This window comes from Dromiciops gliroides, chromosome 4 (assembly GCF_019393635.1).
Source record: "Dromiciops gliroides isolate mDroGli1 chromosome 4, mDroGli1.pri, whole genome shotgun sequence".
NCBI classification, from domain to species: Eukaryota; Metazoa; Chordata; class Mammalia; order Microbiotheria; family Microbiotheriidae; genus Dromiciops; species Dromiciops gliroides.
In genome coordinates, this window is record NC_057864.1 from 223,501,464 (window position 1) to 223,525,221 (window position 23,758).

General features: G+C 39.6%; 1 protein-coding gene across 2 annotated transcripts in view; it reads right to left on the bottom strand.

Annotated features, from left to right (window-relative positions):
* The window catches only part of GAS7 (growth arrest specific 7), a 311,630-nt gene that overhangs the window by 170,759 nt on the left and 117,113 nt on the right, over window positions 1–23,758 (bottom strand). The window contains exon 1 of one of the 2 annotated variants that reach the window (XM_044001029.1): window positions 20,601–20,748. The exons of the other annotated variant lie outside the window; for it this stretch is intronic. Coding sequence (XP_043856964.1) covers window positions 20,601–20,624 — 24 coding nt within the window. The 5' untranslated portion in view covers window positions 20,625–20,748. Of the gene's footprint in view, window positions 1–20,600; window positions 20,749–23,758 lie in introns of those variants that run through there. 2 annotated transcript variants of the gene reach the window in all.

The following is a 23,758-nucleotide window of genomic DNA, read 5'->3' on the forward strand; positions in this document are numbered from 1 at the left end:
CTGTGTGAAGTTCTATTCCCCACCTTGGAGAGCTGGTTATAAAACATTTAACAGCACACCCATGGAAATACATACATACACACACACACACACACACACACACACACACACACACACACACACACATACCCCAATTCATATTCCTGAACCACTAGAATTTATCATTAAAGGGTCTACAGAAAAGCAACCAAGACTATCTCATATGTTACATATAGCTCCGAAAGCTTGATTGATCTATTATATGATTTCAGTCTCACTAGGTGATCTCTGATTTCATGTGTGTTTGTGTGTGTGTGTGTCTGTGTGTCTGTGTGTATGTGTGTGGTTTCTATAATCACCCAACAACACTTCTGATCTTAATTTGGTTGTCCAAGTAAATATTACAACTGGGAAGACAATATGTTGACATGATAATCTGTTAAAAAGTTATATTCCTCAGCAAAAATGAATAAACAGGAATTAAATTTTATTAGTCTCTTGTACATTTATTTAGTCAGGTTGATTCAGCCCCTCAGAGCCTAATCACCACTATCTAAATAAGATCTTGAGCCTGAGAAATTGGGTGTGACCTCACTAAGGTCCTAGACCCTACTAACCTCTTTTTATCTCTAACCCCTCACTAAAAGTAAAATTTTATATCTAGGTCATCAGAACAGCAAGATTCAGTTTTAAATATAAAGATTTAGTGTCCAGAGGAACTTCTTTCAACAGTATTTTAGTTTTTCAATTACATGTTAAAACAATTTCCAACATTTTTTAAGAAACAATTTTGAGCTCCAACTTTTCTCTCTCCTTCCCTCTCTTATCCCCTCCCCTAGAGGGAGAGCAATGTAATATAGGTTATAAGTGTAAAGTCATGTAAAATCCAGAGGAATTTCTTAAAAGGACCATCTCCCCTACCCCCCGCCCCCCGCCGCCCCCCAATAACAATATGATGAAGTAGACGGAGAGTAGGCCTCTGAGTTAGGAAGATCTTGGTTCAAATTCTGCTTCTCACACATACTAGTTATCACCTAAAAGAAGTCACTTAATTTTGTAGAGTCCCAGGCAACTCTCTAAAACTATATGCTACAAAGCATGTCTTTGATCTGCATTGGTAAAAATAATAATAATAATAAAATTTATAACGGAATTAAGATTTGTAAAGCACTTTACACATATTATCTCATTTCATCCTCACACCAACCCTGAGAGGCAAGCACTATTTTACACCCCAGGAAAGTGAGGCAGAGAGACACAGCTTCCTCAGGGTAACACAGCTGGTAAGTGTATGAGGCTAGATTTGAATTCAAATCTTCTTAATTAAGTCTAGTATCTTATCTGCTATTTTACCTTGCTGCTGGTAGAGAGGTAACTCCTCACTGGGAGTTCTCTATACCAATAAAATCAGAAGTCTATTTCTCCCACCATCTCCTCTCATACTCCCCCAAAAAGAAAAGGGGAAACAAATCTCATTCGTTAGTGGGATTTAGGACTAAAACTAAAAAACAAACAAATAAAATCTGTAGGTGGCACAGTTAGCAGAGTGCTGGGCCTGGAGTTAGGAAGACCCAAGTTCAAATCTGTCCTAAGACACTTAACTAGCTCCAAAAGTTACTTAACCTATCTTCCTCAGTTTCCTTCCCAGTAAAATGGGGATAATAACAGCACCTACCTACCTCCCAGGATTATTGTGAGGATCAAATGTGATATTTGCAAAGAATTTAGGATAGTTACTGGCACATAGTAAGCTCCATGTAAATACTAGCCACCACCACCATCATCATCACCCCTAGTTACATAGGGAACAGATAAAGTTAAACTGCCAAAACCTTCTTTCTACTCCAACCAGAAAGCAGAAAATTTTCTAGGTCTTTCAGAATCTTTAAGAAAAATGCTATAACTTGAGTTAAATACAATGCATACTTCCTTATCCTGGGAAATCTGGTTTTGCTCATATTTTCTTTCTTTGAAGTTATCCAATCTAATTTCTAATTCATAGAGTATCTATTCTAGTAGGTTCACTTCTATGGTTTCTCGACATTTGCTTTACTAATCTATGTCTTTCAAAAGATATCTCTTTCAAAATATTTAACATTATCGTTGGTTATAAATGGGTTTCTAAACTGCTTATTTATCTACAAATAAGCAAATTTCAATATGAGCCTGAATTTATATGTAGAATGCAACAGCAAATCTGTGATCAATATCCATGAGATTAACATAAAATTCTACCAGTCTGAGTTTTCCAGTTTTATGAAGTTAAATCTGACCAACAAGAACTAAATCACCACTGGTTACTGTTCCTTAATTCTGGGGTCTTGAAATGTATCTAGTTAGGCACCCAAAAAAGCTTCATTATGAATTATCTGTAGTTCTCTATAGACTGATTATGTGTAACTTGCAATTATTAGTAGTAATGAAAATATTAAATAAGATGGTTTTGTTTTATTATTATTATTATTATTGGCTGTGATTGTTTATTTTTGGTGGGAGGGGTCCAAGGTGTGTGTTGGAAGAGGGGTGTGTATGTCAAAGAATGACTGATATGTCTAAAGTGTATCAGTAATAAAACGGAAGAAAAAGCATAGTGATTCCTCACATTTTCAAAATGTTTCCAAGTCATAAACTTGCCAGTTTATTCCACTGGAGTCTCATGGGTTTTAGTACCCAAGTGAACATTATTGCCTGGGTGTATAGTCTGAGAATATTATCTCCTGAATGTGAGCAAGCAAGCAAACAAGCAAGAAGGCAGGCTTTATTAAACATCTACTATGTCCTAGGCACCCACTGCTATGCACTTAACAAATATTAATTATCCTCAACAACTTAGGACAGTAGGTGTTATTATTTTCCTCATTCTACAGTTGATGAAATGAATGCAGACAGAAGTGAAGTAATTTGTCCAGGGCCACATAGCTAGTAAGTATCTGAGTCAGGATTTAAACTCAGGTCTTCCTGACTCCAAGTCCAGCACTCTATCCACTGAATCACCTAACTAAAGACAGCTAAACCTAGATCCACTATCTACCTAGCTACTGTTAGAGTGTTTCCTCATTGGGAGTTCACTATACCAACAAGAAGAAGCAAATGACCAATGCCAATAATAAGATTTTTCAGAATTCAGAGGAGGAAAAGATCCTTGGGTAGGGGTGGCTTGGGAACATTCTTGGTGAAGGTAGGATTGAAATAGTTGTAAAGAACAAGAGGAATTTCTATAAGTGGGAATAACCAGGAAATCAAGTGGAGGGGGTGGGGGAAGAGGGACTAGGACATCATGGATGAGCACCTAATGTCTTCATGAATTAGTAGTGGACCATTTTAGTTGGACCTAAATTGGGTTCCTCTAGGACAGTAATGAGAGATATCCTAGAAAGGTGGGTTCAAGCCAGATTATAGAAGACTGTTGCATACCAAACTAGGTTGAACCTCAGGCAGCCTGTAGAAGATGATTTGAAGATGAAGAGACTGAAAACTATTAGGTAGACATTGGTCCAGAAATAAGGTTACATAGTCCTCAACTACTGTAGTGGCAATTGGAAGAGAAAGGAAGATATTGAATGGAAAAGGAGAGTGATGTGAATGAATGAAAGAAGTAAAAAAGGACTCCAAGATTTCCAGTCTTCAAGGTTGACTGGGGTAATGTCACTACTAGTAACCAAAAATGGAAGTCTAGCATGGGACAGTGAACTTGAGTAGACATGTGTAACTGACCAGTCAGTAGCTGCCATTGGAAGTATCAGGACTGGAGCTCTGAGAGAGCAACTGAGGCTGAAGGGATCCATCTGCATAGAGATGGACAAGGTAGGATCTGTGAGGAGAGAGAGAAAAACAAAGGACCAGGGACTGAACCTTGAGAATGGTTCTAATGGCCTATGTAGGAGATATGAAAAGGAAGAGAAATCTGGTCTGACAGAAGGAAAGCAATCAGCAATCAAATAAGTGATTAAGAAGGAAAGGGTATCAAATACTGCAGAGAAGTCCACAACAATAAAAGCTAAGAAACTTTTAGTAAAGAGGATTTTAGAGGGAGCCAGTTCAGTGGAGTAGTAGGGTAGAAAACAGATTTCAGAGACGTAAGGGCTTCATGGGCGGTGAGATGGAGGCAAAGGATGTCAATTATTCATTTGAATTGAGAAATTTGATGAAAGAAGAAAAATAGGACTATAGCCAGAGGAGGAAGGATTAAGTTGTCTTTCCTATCCTTCACCCCAACACTATGGCCTCTTGGTTTTGTAATTATCTGGTGTACATGATCTCTCATTTGTGTAATGTAAACAGTTTCCATTGCACATAATCCACCAGTATTCATGGCCCCATATATTTTGTGGTACTTCTCCAGTATATATAATCCTACATGGCATATGGTTTCTATCATATTCCCCACTCCAGTATATGCACTCCCCACTGTAAATAATCCACAGTCTAAATTTATTTTTCAGCAAGCATGTTTCCTAAAGCCTATGGAGACTCCTAGTCTATGGTTCTTCTAAGACCCTGAGCTCCTTGGGGCTCTCCTGGGCACTTGGTAATCAGTAACTATGGTCTGAATTTTTATCTCTGGATGATCCAAGAGGAGACTTGTAGTTAGGATAAAATGTGATAACAGAAGGGGAACATCACCATAAAAAAATTTAAGGTCTTATGATTGAAGGTAATGATGACTTACATTTGTATATTATTCTAAGTTTTGGCCTATGAGGAGTGGGTAATGGAAGCATTATTATCCTCAATATGCAAATGAAGAAACTGAGTCTAAGAGAAAATAAGTGACTTGCTTATGGTCATCCAGCTAGAAGTATCAGAACAGGGACTCAAACCTATACCACTATAGGTACCAATTTTTAATTGGGGAGTGTTAGCTAGGCGGCTCACTGCAATATTGGGGCAAGGAATGAGACCAGCAGCCTCCCTCAAAACAGAGCAGGATTTATTTAACAAGAATGAACTTTAAAAAAACCCACACACAAACAGGATCAGTAGGATCAAGGGAAAGGAAATAAAATGGGGAAAAGGGAAATTATACAACCTGTACAACACCACCGCCCAGGAATCAGCTGAGAACATACAGCAGCATCCTGTCACCTTCTAGCTTCAAGCTAGAATGGTGAATCTCCTCCCTTCTTTCCAGCAGACCCCAGGCTGACCACACACAGAGCCCCCAGCCAATTGGCTGGCCACTCTGACAGTCACATGACTGCCCTCACTAGGCTTCCAATCATTATAATTTTGTCAGGCTCATGTAGGTGTCGGGGAGTGGTGATGATGTGAGGCACCAGCACCATGGTGACGGCTACAACCAGTGGATGGAGCACTGTGTCGTTTGCGGAGCCCCAAAGGCCAATGTGCGCATCAAGGTTTTTTGGTTTTTTAAAAAATTCTAGCCAAAAGATGGGGTCATAAAAACCTCAAATAACAATTAATTCTTTATACCTCCTAATTCCAAATCACATGAGAGGAGGAGGATTAATGATGAGATGACTAGAATTCCAGATCCACTCAAAGCATTTTATTGGGGGGGGGGCGGCGCATTTTAAAAGCCTTCAAGGGCTTTATATGGGTGAGATTATCATTATTCTCCCAGAACATTGAGGGCTGGAGCTGCCTGCCACCGTTGTGCTGCCCTAGGTATCTGCTCTGCCTTAGGGTGACCTTTAATCCTCAGAGTTTGTTAAGCCACATCAAGTCCAGGTTTGCTAAAAGTGCATCACTTCCCATCTGCACACTTCAGGAAAACCTCGCCAAATGGAGGGAGTGAAAGGAGGAAACATCTGTACACACAGCAGTGAAATCATAAACTTCACTTTATTTTTCTTCCTCAATTGACAAATGCTCATCCAGTCTATTCTTTCCCCATACCCTAGCAGAATACAAAAAGCAAACCAAACAAACAAACAAAAAAGTCACTAAAAACATTTAAATAAAAGTGCCTGGGGTCTGCTGAGTTGTAGCAAGTTCTAAAAATAATAGTCCCCACCCTGCCCTTGCCCCCAAAATAACAGGGACAGATAATAAAGAAGTAAAATCATATAGTGGAGAAAGGGCTAAACTTGGGGGAATTACCATCACTGGAACTGAATGTGAATCTCAACTCCGTTACTTTGTTCTACCTCGAGACCATGGCAAGTTATTTAAGATGCTTACTATCTGTGTGACCTTGGGCAAGTCCATTGATCTCCATTGGCTTCAGGTTCCTAATCTTTAAAATGAGGGTATATGAAGGGATGATCTCTAAGGTCCCTTCCATCTCCAAACCTAAGATCTTACAAACACAAGACATAGAATTAGAAGCAAGAGGATGGAAAGAAAGGAGAGGCCAGAGGGAGTCAAAAAGATACCTATTAATAGACAGATAACTTCTTTACCTTTACTCTTGCCCTACCTGAAACTTCTTTTGGGCATCCTTGTTCTCACAAGTCCAGCTTCTGGCCCTTGGCTATCAGTCAAGGGCCATCAGGGACATCTCTGACCTGTCCTACTGCTGGCTCAGAGTGGAGTTTATCCCAGCCAAACTATGCTGTTTATTCCCACCAAGGAATGCCACCGAGACATCCACCATAAGCTGAAACAATTCCCTTCTAACTCCCTTCCCCCTCCCCCCCCTAACAAGAGACCGGCAGGCCACTTGAGGAAACCAGCATTCATTTGCAGTCATTGCTATGGACTCACCAGTGTTGCCTTGCTGGGGTTTGCCCAACTGGGTATTACACACAGTCAGAGTTCCTTTCCCTAGAATTATGTTTCATGTCTTTCCACATAGACTAGGGCGAGGGGAAGGAGGGAGGCTGAATGAAATTGAGACTGGCAGGACTCTGATTTGTAGGATCATCAAATAAAGCCCTGGGATCTCTCTCAGCAGGTCTTTTCTTCCTCTCAGAAGCCCAGGTTTCAGTGTTGTACTTACACACCCACATTCTTTGAAAACCACAGTTATAGCATAAAACATGAAGACTGGGAAACAAATAGGATATTTCTCTGTGATCATCAATCTTTCAGCAGGAGCCCATTAGGTCTTCATTTATGACCTCTCTCCCTCCTGAGGATAGGTTGGGCTTGGGAGAGCAAAGAAGAAGAGGATAAGCCTGTATAGCTAATTTTCCTGGCCCTCTCCACCAAAAACCATAACAGCATATCTGCAGAGATATCAGATGAGACCAAAAAAATGGTCTCCCATAGCTTCTGCCTGAAATGAAGTTGTGGACGGCAGGTGGACAACAGGGTAGATTCCCCCCTATTCTACGTTGTTGCTGCCTTCTACATAAAGTATAATCCCTTAATCTAAAGTACCATGGGATCCTGAGATTTAGTGCTGAAAGCGATCTCATGTTTCAGAGAAGGATGCTGAGGCCCAGAAATATGAAGCAATTTGCCCAAGATTACACAATTAATGATAATATCTAGCATTTACATAGCACTTTAAGGTTTGCAAAGTGCTTTACAAATATTATTGTATTTACTTTTCATGATAATCCTGGAAGGTAGGGGCTATTATTCTTATTTTGTAGATGAAGAATCTGAGGCAGACAGAGGATAAGTGACTTGCCCAGGGCCATGCAGTGTCTGAGGGTAGATGTGAACTCGGGTCTTCCTGTCTCCAAGCCCAGCACTCTACCCATCATGCCATTTAGCTGCAGAGCATAAATTCAAACCTAGATTCTGAATATAGTGTTCTATTACCTGCTTTTACTATCCGATTCCTATTATCCCACTATTGTAACTTTAGGTCCTTAAAGGGCTTCACTTTTAAAATTCAATTCCTACTTTGACTTTTTTTTATTTTTTGGTGAGGCAATTGGGGTTAAGTGACTTGCCCAAAGTCACACAGCTAGTAAGTGTTAAGTGTTTGAGGCCAGATTTGAACTCAGGTCCTCCTGACTCCAGGGCCAGTGCTCTATCCACTGAAGCTGCCCCTTTTTCTTTCTTTTTTTCCTACTTTGACATTTTAATGGAAATGAGGTGCCATATTGGAATAAGAAAAAGACACACAAATAATTGTCTAAGACAGAGGAAGAAAGGGAAATCAAGAGGGCAAAACCATAAACGTCTGCTTTCACACATCCTTCAAAACAATGTCTTAGGTCACCTTTGGTAACAGTTAATGATTCCTGACCTAAAATATACAACTATGGCCCTAGACAAATGTCTCAGTTTTCATGTCTGTAAAATGGGCAAGTTAGAACAGAGCCCTTCCATCTCTAATGGTCTATCACTCTATGAATTATAAATACTGGTTTGTGCTAGTGGGTGTGTTGAACTACCTGAACTCCCTAGAAAGTCGAGCTCTCTAGACCGCCATTAAGAGGAACCTGTAGAATTCTCCCTTCTCTGGCAGACCAAAACTAAGTGGAGACAAAAAAAACCCAACAACAACAAATTCCCAAACCAAACAAAACCAAAACCAAAAAGGACAGAGAACAGATAACTTCATCAAGGCCACCAACTCCACTTGCAGTCCCTTTGGACTGTATTGAATTCTTAGTGCCCAGTCCTTCTCAGGGTTAGTCTTTGGTTGCTGCTGCCCAGGACTCTCATCCCTTCTTCCCATATGTAAGTGAGTCCCTGAACCTTTGTGTGTCTTTTGCTCCCTATCTAGGTCCCTGATGCCTCTTGGATTCTTGCTCATTTAGTTCTCTTTTACTACCCCATCCTTCCTATATGAACTCAGCTCCCACACCCTTAAACCTGTCCTCCTTACTTGGAAATAAGCTACCTGATGACTCCCTGTCTGCATTTCCCCCCTGGATCTTTCAATCCATCCTTTCTTCCCCACCTATACTAGTCTCACAGGTTTTGCTGTGTGCTGCCTCAAATGCACTTACCTATGAGTCTATCAAATGTATTAACTGGTCTCCTGGCTATGTGCAGTGTAGAATGAATACTGAATTTGCAGTCATAGGACCTGAATTAAAATTCCTGTTCTGCTGCTCACTACCTAAGTGACCTTGGGCAAATCACTTTACTTTCTGGGCTGTATTTTACTTGTCTTTCAATGAGTAAATTTGAAATCCTATTATCTCATAACTCCTTGGCTCTATTTCTATCTCTCTTGGCCTGCTTAGTTTTTTTTGGTTTTTTTTGGGGGGGGGGTTTGTTTTGTTTTGTTTTTTGGTGAGGCAATTGGGGTTAAGTGACTTGCCCAGGGTCACACAGCTAGTAAGTGTTAAGTGTCTGAGGCCAGATTTGAACTCAGGTACTCCTGACTCCAGGGCCGGTGCTCTATCCACTGCGCCACCTAGCTGCCCCGGCCTGCTTAGTTTTACTCTTTCATAAACTTAGCAAGAAAGCAGTCATGTGTTTGGCTTGGAAAAGTTACTTCATCTGTGGGTCTCAGTTTTAAAATTTGTGAAATGAGATCTTCTTTACATCTCTATGAAATGTTTTTGTCTACAATAACTCCACATCCCTGACCTATCTATATTTTCCTTTCTCTAGTTTACTGTCACTGGGCTCTGTACTAAATGTTCCCATGTCCTTCCACATCTCCAGGGAGATGTCTGAAATAAATCAATAAACATTTCTTCCTTTACAAATTTGCCAAAGTGATTTTTGTAAAGCACTGGAATGAATGACCATGCCATTCCCCTACTCAGTAAACTCCAGGGTTTCCTGTTACCTCAAGTTTCAAATATCAACTCTTATGTTTGGTGTTTAGAGTCTTTCACAAACTGGCTCTGACCATTCTTCTTACCGTTATTTCTTATCTTGCATTCTGTGGTTTGGTCAAAACCAGCCTTCTTGCTGTGACAGTCCATTTCTAGTAGTCAGTCCCCAAGCCTGAAATGTATTTTCACTTTTCTACATCCTAGAATCTCTAGTTTCTTTCAAATCTCAGCCCAAATTCTTCCTTCTACATGATGCTTTTCTTGATGCTGTTAGTTGCTAACCATATTAGAAAACATTGTTAAATTTTCATTATGAGCATTTACACCTCAAAAATCAGCAACTGCTATAATTCAGGGCTTGACTGGTTGTTTTTTTGACTATCTGGACTTAAGAAAGTATTAATAGTGCAGATTAAACTTAAAAGTACTTGTGTGTACAATTCTTTTTCCAGAGAGCCCATACTGAAACATTTACTATCAAATACCTGTATTGCTCTATAAACACTGCTTGAATTCAGGAGGAGTACAGTAGAGTTCAGGATATGAAATCATCACCAGATTGGAGGCCTCATGATCAAAGGGTAATGATAATATTAATAAATATAATTTTTTTAATCCTTTAAGGTTTTCAAAGTGCTTTGCATATTATCTGATTTGAACTTTGCAACACCCCTGTTTATTTGTACATATTTTATATGTGGAGAGCCCTAGAGAATTACTCCATCTCCCTTAAAGTGATAAGATGCTATGCCTTGATATCTTAGCCAAGTGAGAACATCTTGATTGTAATAGATGTGAACAAGCCTTAGACACTAAATTAAATTCAATCAATCACCCAAAGTACAAAAAAGTCCTTGGTCAATTAATATGTCTTTGAAAGTCATTGGATGAATGGCACCACACAGGAAAGCTATTCAGACATGCTGAGGGACTTGGTCATGCCCTGTAGAGATTATATAAAATCAGTAAGCTAATTGGAATGGGAAATTTGAGCATATACTAGTTAGTTTAGTGGGGAAACATCCAGCAGCCCCCCCCCCCAAGGAATCATTGGAGAAGAGAGTTCTTCAGCCTCATGCTAGACCTTGAAAGTCTCTTCCACTTCACCACTCCCCAGTTCTCAAAGGGCTAAAGACCTTGTGAACTTCAGTGGGTGATAGGATTTGGATTTTACTTCAAGGAGTTTAATTTTAACAATAAATTAACAGCAACAAGAAGGCGATTAAGAATAAGAAGTCTATCTGAAATTGATCTCCATTAGAAACGGGTCAGATTCTTCACAGCAGAATTAGAGATGACAAATTGAGAGCCCAAGTGGCCCTTTCTACATCACCTTGTGTATAACAGTGAGCTGAGAACATTTGCCCATATTTACCCCCACCCAAATTATGCTTCTCCATCAGGGGAATGGCTACACTGTACTAAGTTGTTTGTTAAGGTTCAGAGGGGAAGATGGCATCTGAGCAGGTCTTTTAAAATATATTAAGGAAGGAAGCTGGAAAAAGAAGAGCATTCCTGGAAAGAAGGGCAGGTAATATAGTAGAGGCCCAGAGGTGAAAAGATAATTGGGCAGAGAAGAGGATCTATGAAACAATAAATCTGTCAGGAAGAAAAAGAGCAGTTAACCAATAAAGAATATGGTTAATGGTCTGAAGGAAGGTTAAAAGGAATTTTGATCCTAATATAGCGGTTCTTAACTTTTTTGTGTGCATCAAGGACCTCTTTGGAAGTCTCAGAATAATGATTTTAATTAATTGAAGGAAATACTAGATTTCAAGTGAAGGGCTAAGGAAAATAAAAATGTATTTTCCCCCCTTTCACAAGCACCAAGGAATCTATCCATGTGTCCCATGTTAAGAACCCAAATATTAATTAAAAAGAGAAATGAGGAGGGAATCAATCAATATCTATTAAGTGTAAGGCATATAAAGTAAGGCAAAAAATAAAACCCAGTGCCTGAACTCACTACAGTCTAATGAGGGAGACAGGATGTAAAAAATATATGTGAACAAGATATGTGTGTGGGCTATGGATTAGAGAAATGCAAATTAAAATAACTCTGAGGTACCACCTGATACCTATCAGATTGACTAATATGACAAAAAAGGAAAATAATAAATGTTGGAGAAACTGCAGAAAAATTGGAACACTAATGCATTGTTGGTGGAGCTGTGAACTGATTCAGCTATTCTGGAGAACAATTTGGAATTATGCCAAAAGGGCTATAAAGCTGTGCATACCCTTTGACCCAGAAATACCACTATTAGGTCTTTTTCTCAAAGAGATCATAAGAAAGGGAAAACAACCCACATATACAAAAACATTTATAGCTGTTCTTTTTGTGGTGGCAAGGAATTGGAAGTTGAGGGGATGCCCACCAATTGGGGAATGGCTAAACAAGTTATGGTATATGAATGTAATGGAATGCTATTGTGCTGTAAGAAACAATGAGCAGGCAGATTTCAGAGAAACCTGGAAGGACTTACATGAACTGATGCTGAGTGAGATGAGCAGAACCAGGAGAACATTGTACACAATATCAACAACATTATCTTTGATCAACTGTGATAGATTTGACTCTTCTCACAATACAATGGTCCAAGATAGTTCCAAAGGACTCATGATGGAAAATGCTCACCAAATCCAGAAAAAAAGAATTGTGGAATCTAGATGCAGATTGAACCATACTGTTTCTACTTTTTTGTTTTTCTTTTTTGAGGTTTTTCCCTTTTGTTCTGATTCTTCTTTCACAATATGACTAATGCAGAAATATGTTTAATGTGATTGTACATATATAACCTATATCAGATTACTTGCTGTCTTGGGGAGGGGAAGGAAGGAGAAAAAATTGGAACTAGAAATTTTATAAAAACAAATGTCAAAAACTCTCTCTACATGTAACTGAAAAATAATTAAAATACTTTTATGATTAGAAAAAAAAGATATGTGTGTGATAAATGGATAAATTATAGATAATCAAATGAGGGAAAGTAGTAGCATTAAGGGGATCAGGAAAGACTTCTTGCAGAAGGTGGGGTTTTAGCAGGCACGTAAGGGAATCCAGGGAAGCCAGGAAGAAAGTGTGGGTCAAAAGGGGAGAGAAATCAAAGTATGAGGGACAGCTGATAAAAAATGCCTGAAGTAGGGAGATATAGTATGCTGTATGAGTTGTTGTTGTTTGTCCTTCATACTCAAAGAGGAGGATGATGACTTTGGGTTGATGTCATGACTTGAACTGAATTGATTTAAGTGAGGGAGGGCTGTTCAAAGTCACCAACCTAACTCTCTTTTCCAGAGCCATCTGGGTCCACTGGCAACATACATATCAGGACAACTGGAGATGGCCCCAGATGTTTAAGGCAATTGAGGTTAAGTGGCTTGCCCAGGGTCATACAGCTAGTAAGTGTCTGAGGTGAGATTTGAACTCAGGTCCTCTTGACTTCAGGGCCAGCACTCTATCTACTGCACCACCTAGCTGCTCCTATGCTGTTTGAGTAACAGCAAGGAGGCCAATGTCACTGCATTTATGAGGAGGTGAGGAAGGTGTAAGAAGATGGAAAAGGTAGGAGGAAGCTGGGTTTTGAAAACCAAAGAGGAATTTACATTTATGGTGATTACTGGGAACCATGGGAGTTCATTGAGTAAGGGGGTGACACAGCCACACTTGCACTTTAAGATTAATTTGATGGCTAAATGGAGGCTGGACTAGAGTAGGGAGAGCAATGGCAGGGAGACCAATCAGAAGGCTAGTAGTCCACGTGTAAGGACCCCCACCAGGACTGCGTGATGGTATCAGAAGAAAGGAGTATATTAAAGATGTCACATGGGTAAAATTGACCAGAAGGAGCAGCATCAGATTCATAATCATAGAATTCAGAGTTTTACAAAGCCATTAACAATCTTCCAGTTCAGTCTCCTCTTTTTATGGATTGGGACACAGAGAAACACACAGGTTATATAGGTGATAAGTAGAAAACTCAGGATTTGAATCCTTTGACTGCAAATGCAGTGTTCTTTTCATTATATATTATGTATAATAATACATATGATGATATTTAAAATTTCACTATATATTTTCAGCTTTTCAGTGAGTTTGACCATATCTCTTAAGGATACCAAGTAAGGAGGGGAAATGGCTCTATTCAAGGTGCTTATCTGGGTGTGGTTCCGGAGGATGAAGTCTGTTAAGGGGGAGGTGTGAGAAACAGTGCTTGAGTGAGGCTTTGCAAGTGGGATGGGTAGGCAAGGAAAACAATCAGATTTAGGAAAGAGGGAGTGGGGGCCAAGGCCACAGATGAATCAAAATTGAGTCCCTAATTCCTCAAAGAAGATATTCCAAACCTCTCCTCCTCAAGCCATTCACATCCACCGCTTCCCATCCCTATCTATCCCCACATCTCAGCTAAGGATCTTGGATTTTACTTTCCTGAGAAAATTAATGCTTTTCATTATGGGCTTTCTTTCCCCCTTTCTCTTCATCAGAAACCTTTTGACAGCATCCTACATTCTCTTACTTTCCTCTAATCTCTAATAGGAAAGTAGCCCTTCTTGCTGTAGCCAACCTTTTTATATGAACCTTTGATTCCATCCTCTCCCTTCTTCAGCAAATTCCGTCCTCAATCATTCCCTTCCTCTCTCACTAATCTTCATCCTGTTTCTATCTATGATTCTCTGTCCATCTTCCCTTCCCATTTTAAACATTCTCAAGTCTCCTACATCCTTTAAAAAAACCACAACCTTCACTAAAACCAAACATCCCCTTAAACTAACACCCTATCTCCCATTTCTCAGGAAAACTCCTAGAAAAGGCTATTTACATTCATTGCTTTTTTCCTGTCATCTTCAAATCACTGCAACCTGACTTCAAAATTGCCCTCCTCAAAGCCATCAACTATCTCTTAATTTCTAAATCTGATGGTCTTTTTTCAATCCTTATTCGTTTTGAACTCTCTGACACTGCTAATCGGCCTCACTTCTCCTCCTACCTCTCTTATTCTTTCTCCTCCATCTCCTTTGCTCATTCAATATCCTTGTCACAGCCCTAATTGTATATGTTTCCCAAAACTATGTCCTGGGCCCTTCTCTCTCTTTCTAAGTAAACTCAGAAACTCCCATGAATTTAATTATCATTTCTGTACGGAAGACTTACTGATCCATATATCTTGCCAGTTTCTCCCCTGAGCTTCAGTTGTATCTCACTAATTGGCTACTGAATATTTCAAACCAGATCTTGAGGCACAGCAAGGTATTTCCTCATGGTATTTAGTTTTCTTTGGTTTGCTCATCTATAGGTCTATAAGTTGCATAGGAGGTTGGGGTTGTGCATGGATCAAACTCCATATCTGAATGGCATGGGCAGGGCCCTCCTGGTCCTGAGTACAGTTCCTAAGACCAGGACACTAACTCCTTCAAGGGACAGACACTGGAACTGCTCCAGTGTTAAACTCCACCCGGAGACTTCTAGGAGCTCTTCTGTCATGCCTGTGGTCCTCCCCTTGCACACACTGACTGAAGCCCTTCTGGGGCTGGCCCACAACTCCACTTTCCACCTACACTTATTTCCTTATCTCAGGGTCTCTGCAGGATTCTGAGGTGCCATTCTGTGACTACCTGGGCCAGGTGGAGAAGTCTATAAGTAATTTTTCTTATTTCTTTTTAGACTGGTATATTTCTAAGCCCCTCTGTGGTGTTTACATGAAATCTGCACTCCTCTATGGCCTGGGACATACTCTACCATTTTCCCACCAAAACATTTTCAAACTATACAACAGGGAAGACTTCTCCCCAGCTTCATCCACAGCAAAATGGATACCACAAAGCAGTTTTTAACTTTCTTTGTATATTGAACCACTTTGGCAACCTGATAAATGGCCTATCATCTCTTTTTTCAGAATAATTTTTTAAATGCAGAAAATGCAATTTCATGTGCAATCATCTTTTTATTATACTATTTTTTGGAAATGCTTGTTTTATTCCATAAATTTTAATTTTTAATTAATTAATTAATTAATTTGGCTGGGCAATGAGGCTTAAGTGACTTGCCCAAGGTCACTCAGCTAGTTAAGTGTCAAGTGTCTGAGAGCAGATTTGAACTCAGGTCCTCCTGAATCCAGGGCCAGTGCTTTATCCACTGAGCCAGGTAGCTGCCCCTATTCCATAAATTTTAAAAAGAAATAAATAGGATTACAATAAAACCAATTTTATTGAAATAAAATTATCAAACTATTTTTAAAAAAGAAGTTCATGGATCCTAACTTAAGAGCCCCTGCCATGGAGGCAGTGTCACATAAGTAGTCCCACATTACCTTTACCTGTCTAGACCCATACCTGTTTTTGTATTGATTTCTGGCTTTGATCCCATCTGACCTGGGTATTATTACTCACAAAAAGAGGTTCAAGGAGGTAGAATAGTATAAACTTAGAGCTGAAAAAGACCTCAGTGCACATCTATCAACCCTTTGATTTTACAATTGAAGAAACTGAGGTACAAAGAGCAGAAATAATTTGCTTAAGGTCATACAGTAAAAAAGTGGCAGCACCAACATCAGACCCCAAATCTCCTGACTCCAAGTCCAGTGCTCTTTCTTTTTTTTTTTTTTTTGAGACCAGTGCTCTTTCCATACCAAGTTTTCTGAAAAAAAGGCTTGCTGAAAAGAGAAAAGGCCAGTATGGGATGGTAATAATGCTACTAAAGCAGGGATCTGTACTTGTAGCCTAGTAGAATCACAGAATGTAGAGTATCCTTAGGAGTCATTTAATCCAACTCCCTATGCAATGAATTACTCCTTTCTACCACCTGACCTAGATTTAATAAAGTCAGAAACTAATCACCAAGGGATTAGCTATAATTATTACTCATTAGCACACAACAGCTAAGGATAGACAATGCGCAGATGAATCCAGTTCAGTGGCCCAGGATTCTTTTTCCTGAAGCTCTTCTGTCTTGGCTTCCTAGATATTTCTCTAACTTTTGTCCTCCAACCTCTCTGATGATTCCTTTAATGGCTAGTTTTATTTTTCTACTGTTGTTGTTTAGTCATTTTCAGTCATGGCTGACTCGTTTTTCTCAGCAAAGATATTGGAGTGGTTTGCATTTCCTTCTCCAGATCATTTTACAGAGGAAGGAACTGAGACAAACAATGTTAAAAGACTTGCCCAGGGTCACACAGCTAGTAAATGTGACCTGAGGTTGGATTTGAACTCAGGTCCTGACTCCAGGACAGGTGCACTATTTTAGCTGCCCCACCTTAAACGTGGGTGTGACCCAAGGTTTAATCCTCAATTCTTTATTCTTCTCCCCACAGATACTTTATTCATCCTAGGGGTTTCAACAGATACCTCCTTGACTTCATACAAGTTTTCCCACCTGAAATTACTTCCTCTCTCACCTATTCATCTAATAGATCCTTTAAAGTCCATTTCACATTTTACCTCCTCATAAAGTCTTTTCTAACCAAAGCTTAAAGTGATCTTTCCCTTTTCAAAACTCCAAATAACTTTCCAGGCTTGTGCTAGTGTTTCAGCACTTATATGTTATCTTGTATTGACAGCTATTTTTTCATGAGCAATATTCTCATCTACTCTAGTCTTGTCTCCTCAAGAACATAGGACCAGTGTTTTATGAATTACTATATCCCCTGAAATGGACAGATAGGTGGTGTAGCAGATAGGGTACCAGGCCTGGAACCTGGGGACCTGAGTTCAAATATGACCTCAGACACTTTACTAGCTGTGTGATCCTGGGCAAGTCACTGAACCCTGTTGGCCTTGGTTTCCTCACCTGTAAAATGAGCTGGAGAAGAAAACAGCAAACCACTACAGTATTTTTGACAAGAAAACCCTAAATGAGATCACAGAGTTACACACAACTGAACTACTATAGATCCAGTATGAGTCAGACTCAATTAATCAACTAGACAATAACAACAGGCCAGATTAAGATTCAAAAAAGGGGCAGCTAGGTAGCGCAGTGGATAGAGAACCGGCCCTGGAGTCAGGAGTACCTGAGTTCAAATCTGGCTTCAGACACTTAACACTTACTAGCTGTGTGACCCTGGGCAAGTCACTTAACCCCAATTGCCTCACTAAAAAAAAAAAAGACTAAAAACAAATCCCCAAACAAAACAAACCAACAACAACTAAGGAGTGTAGGTCCATTGGATAAGGTCTGCCTGCTGTCTTAGAAATCTTGGGAGCCTCACCCTTGTTCACAGCTTTATATGATCTTATTTGCTTGAGTCTGTAACTGAACCTACTTGCCCTATTATTGGGTGAGTTGGTAATTCCAGTAGGAGTGCCCTTGTAATAGTGGGAATCCTTTGGGGTTTCCTTTGAAACAGGGATCCAGAAGAAACCCCCTAGAATATATAGCACATACTGTGCACAGGGTAGATGTAAGACAAGTGTTTGAAAGGTCCATGGAGAAGTGAAAGGAGCAGTGGATAATAAATGATAAGAACAATTTGAATCCCACCTCTGTGTACCTATGGGTACTTGTAAGCCGGCCCAGTTTAAAGGGCAAGATGCTTGAATATTCTACTATCCCTTTGATTTTTCTCATCGGAATGTATTGGGACAGCATAACGTCTCAAATTAGAGGAATAGTTTACTCATGGGTCTAAGGCTGGATTTGAACTCAGGTCCTCCTGACTCCAGGGTTGGTGCTTTATCCACTGCGTCACCTAGCTACCCCTGTTTTAGGGACATTTGAGAGGTGATGGGGATCTGATCCCATCTTCTTCATATGCCCTAGAAGTAAGTCTCCACTGTATATGTTTTCAGACTTTTATACACACACACATACATACAACACATATTTATTTATCATTATTACTGATTTTCCCCTCTTTTTCATATTGTTTTTATTTTTAAAATATCCCTTATTACATGGGATGGTTCTTTGGGAAATGAGAGAGAGGAGGATACTGAAAGTCTGGTGGTGTAAAACAGCTCTAACTAGAAAACCAGAAGCTTCTTCCATTTACTAGTCTGGGAGATAAATTAAGGGAAAAGTTAAAGAGGGGAGATTTATGATCTAATATCCAATTTTAAATACTCTTGACTTCCCTCCCTGAACCTCAGTTTCCTCATTTGCAAATTGGAGATAATAACCATTACAGATCAACAGCAGAGAGGATCTGTATTTGAATCCTAACTCTGTCGCTTACTATGCAGCCATAAGCAACTAATTTTTCTTCTCTAGGTTTGAGTATTTATAAAGTTAGTGGGATGGCATTAGATGGCTTCCAAGGTTCCTTGTGGCTCCAGATCAATCATCCTGTGACCTCCTACAGAGCATTCCCTTTCATCTGCTTAAAAACAAGTGCACAGTGACTAAAAATTCTAAATATAGTTATACAGTGATAAATGCAATCCATTATCATTATCTGTTGAATGGCAAATGTTGCAGGAAGAGACCCTAAATTTTACCATGAGCTGATTTTCAGAATGACAAGAAAGACAACCTTTGTTGCATTTTCTATTGCTAATCACGCAACAGTCTGTCTCCCCCATCCCAGGCCCCACACAACAAAGGAATGGGTCTACATGGACACACAGCTCTGTCCTCATCATGGAGAGGTACACACCCATGTAATGCCATTCCCCAGAGCCCTGCCTTACACCTTAAAGAGACTTCTTTCTGGCTTCTTGATGTCTCTGCAGTAAATAGACTCATGTGAGGGAAAGAAAAAGCAATTAACAGGCCAGAGGAAAGAGAAGATTCTCAACAGCAAGTGCAAGCAGAGTCAAGTCAAAGGCAACACTGCCCGGAGGAGCTTTAACTAAAGATTCTGGCACCCAGGCAAGTTCCACAGCACATGAGGAGAGCAGGAGAGCAGCTGTGAAAGTGGAAGCGAGGAAGTAAGGAGGTCACCTGGGGTACAGGAAATCCTGCCTCATTCAAGGTGCACTGGCCTTCATATTCAGCGCAACCTTTGTGTAAAAAAATCTCAAACAATGCTCCCTTGTTAGTGCTGGGGAAGGGTGGCTGGTTCCCTGAAAAGTCTGGCCTATTCCCTCCATGGCACAACTGATGATCGTCAGGCTCCCTAACCCCAGAGGGAGGTGGAGATGGGGTCAGTGAGGGTATTGGTCATCCCTCTCAATTCTAGGGTAATGGTTCAGTGCTTTATTAAGATAGTATCTGTTAAGTCATGCAATGGTAAAGCCTATAGACTTTCTCAGAATAATGTTTTTAAATGCATAAAATAAAATATATATGATGCCAAAGAAAACCAATTTTATTTAAATGCAATGATCAAACTATTATTTTTTTAAAAACTAAACAAACAAGTTCATAGATTCTAGGTTAAGAGCCCCTGCCAGTACCTCTCCACCTGCCTAGACGCTGGAGATTCAAGGAACCATGACAAATCAACAGGGTAGAGCCATGAATCATGAGGAAGGAAACATATCCCATACATTTTGGAGCCCTTGTGGCAAAGCCTCAGTCTCTTTCTCCTAGTTAGGGTTCTGCTGACAGGCAATAAAAAGGCAACCCAACAAAACCGACTTCCCTGTTAATACACAAGTGCAAAATTCAGATACTTCTCCTTATTTCTAATTCAGGACTTGAATGTGATCTCTTCTCCCCTCTGCCTCTAAACAAGTCTAATCGACTAGCATTTATTAACCACTTACTTTGTGGGGGCACTATGCTAACCTGGGGCTACAAAGAAAGGCAAGAAATCCTCCCTGCTCTCAAGAAAGATCAAAGCCCAACAGGAGCACCTACAGGCAAACAACTATTAGCCACGAGAGACTTAGGCCTTTAGGAAACCTGTGGGGGGAGGGGGGGGAAGTGAATTCTATACAAAGAACAGACAAATAAAACAGCATTCGGAATCTTTTCTATGCATATCAGAGATTAAACTGAATAATGAGATCCCTTAATGAGGATGGTAGCACATCCAAGGGCAAAAGGAACCAGCAACAAGCAGAAAGACAACCTGCCTCAATTACCTAGGCGGAGAACTACTGCCTGCACCCCAGCAATGGTCCAGGCAGGTTGTGACTCACCTCAACCCCTTGGTCCCTTGTCATTGAAAGCTGACATACTGGCCATTTTCCTCCAGTTTTCACATCCACTTGTTTCTTCAGGCAGCACAGCTAATTCACTGTGCAAAGCAGCATTTATATATAGAAAGTTGCAGCCACGCAGGTTAGCATTAAAATAGAGACTTGGTGTCTCTATGGCAACCAAACAAATGATATTCAAAATGAAACAGAGAAGTAAGTATTCCACAAAGGGGAAAGCATCTCCAACTCTTTCCAACACAGCTGAGCCCACTGCCCATATGGAGTAGGTGTCATTGTCCCTGAGTAGACCCTTGTCTTGCTCAGCCTCCTGATTTTAATTTCTTTCACTGCTGCCCCCCAAAAGACTAAACTTCTCCACTGCAATACTGAAGCCCACTTCTCACCCAAAGGCTAGGCTGCTTTTTCATGTAGGAATAAGAAGACAATTTTTTTCTTAGATACAGTCAATGTTGACCATTCAATAAGAATTTATTATGAACATAGCACTGAGGATAGAGAAGGAAAAAAAAATCAGAGTCCTTGCTTTCAAGAAACCTATATTCTACTAAAGGGTGCAATTCATATACAGATAACTTAACACAACTGGAGGTTGGATAGGGAAGAGGTAAAAGATGGCACCTAAGTTGAGCCCTAAAGGAAGTGAAGTATTATAAGAGACAAAGGTGAAAAAGAATTAATCTCCAGGCGCAGAGTGTGAATGGATGGATATATGGTATTATTGTACCATACAAATGGATGAATGTGAAGAATTCAGAGAAACATGGAAAGACAAATTAACTGATGCAGAGGAAGGTAGGCAAAACAGAAGAACAATATACACATTGGCTACAAATGGAAATTTACAAAATGAAACTGAACACTGTAATTATAATAATTAAGGATGGTCTTAGAGAAGGAATGGAGAAAATGTACTTCTCTCCCTTCTCTGCAAAGTATGGAACACTGCATATAATGTTACATTCAACTGATAAACTAGTTCATTTTATTGAACTGCATTTTCCACCCACCCCTACCTCTCATTCATTTTTTTTTTGCTATAAAAGATAGAGAGGAGAAAGAGATGTATTTAGAAATGAAGGTGAAGTAAAAAAAATCAATAATTCTTTTTTAAAAAAACAAGTAAGTGAATGAATGAATGAATGAATGAATGGAGACAGGAGATAGAATTCTCAATTTGGAGAACAGCTATAATGGATCTATGACCATAATATAGATTGTGTGAATGGAACTGGAAGTAATATGAAATAAATCTAGAAAATTAAGTTGGAGTCTGCTTAAATTCTAGGTTTGTATTTTATCCTAGAGGCAATAGAGAGGTGCTGAAATTTTTTGAGTGAGCAGGGGAGTATAAATGCTTCTGCTTTAGGAAAATAATTCTGACAGCACTATAAAAGAGGGTTTAGAGCCTGGAGAAATGAATTAGGATGCTAATATAGTACTTTAGATGATAAAGGTCTGAAAAAGAGTGATGGCCAAGAGTGGATTGAGGGGGGTATAGAAATGAGAGATGTTATATATATATATATATATAGCTTCAACAAAATGAGATGGGTGATGGGATATAGAGGGTGAGAGAGAGAAGAGTCAAGAAAGCAAGTGTGTAGAACTGGATTAAAAACTGGACTTGGAATCAAGAACTGTGTTCAAATCCTGCAAGAGACATTCATTAGCTGTGTAATCATGGACAAATAATTTAACCTTTCTGGAATTTAGTTTACTTATCTGTAAAATTAAGGGTTTGGACTATGACCATTAAGGTTTGACCTTCCTGCTCATATCTCTCTAACTTTATAGTTCTAAATGAGGTCATGAACCTGAGTAGTTGGGGAAAAGTGATGCCTTCAACAGAGATAGAGAAGATGGAGGAGAGGTATATTTGAAAGGGAGATGTAAATCATGAATTTTCCTTTGGCAATTTTGGACTGAAATTTATATAGGACATTCAGATGGAGGTGACTAATGGGCAGTTGGAAATACTGTAGGAACTCAAGAGAAAGATTCGAACTCCAGATGTGAATAGGTACATAGGTCTGGAAGTCATCTACAAAGAGATGATAATTGAACCATGGGACATGAGAGACCACCAAGAGAAAGAGAGGAAAGAAGGGGGCCCAAGACAGAGCTTTGCAGGACACTGACATGTAGTAGAAGAGAGCTGGATGATGATCTAACAGAAGTCAAGAGCATCAGGGTTTTAAAATCTTAATGGTCAAATAAGATAAGGATTGAGAAAAGGCCTTTGGATTTAGTAATTAAGAAACTGATAGCAATCCTGGAAAGAATATTTTCATTTGAGTAGTGGAATGCTTCCAAAGGAAATAATAATAGAGCAGGGAGGAGACAATAATTTATAGCAATAGAACAATACCCAGGTGTCATCAGAGACTATTATTTCATATCTCTCCCCCCTTTTATGGCTATATACAATCAATGTCTCCACTTCCTTTTCTCTTACTCTCTTAAATCTCTACAATCAGGCTTCTGACCTCATCATTCACCTGAGACTGTTCTCTCTCAATCAAGCAATTTCTTAATTGCCAGATTTATTAGGTTTTTCTTAGTCCTCATCTTTCTTGATCTTTCCTCAACCTTTGACACTGTTGGCTACCCATTTCTCATTGATACTCTCTTCTCTCTAGGTTTTCATGACATTATATCCTGGCTCTCTTCCAATCTGTCTGACTACTCCTCAATCTCCTTTGCTGGTTCTTCATCTAGATTATGCCCACTAACTATGGATGTTCTCTCTCCCCATTCTGTCCTAGGTTGTTATTGTTGTTGCTGTTGTTTTTAAATTCCTCTATGCTATTTCACTTGGGGATCTAATCAGCTTCCAGATTCAGACCTACCTATCCAACTGTAAGCTCTCTCCTGATTTCCATATCTCCAACTGCCTATTGGACATATCAAAACCTTGAACTCAAGGTTTCCAAAACTGAACTCATTTGGAAGGATGGATGCTTTTTGTATTTTGCTTTTCTCTGTTTCCCTACCACTTAGCACAGTATCTGGTGCATAGTAGATGCCTAATAAATATTTGCTGATTTGAAGAGCTACCATTGCTAATCATATTGTGCTTGGAGACTGAAGACCTGGGTTCAGATCTCAGTTTTGCTACTTTTTTTTTACCTTGGGTG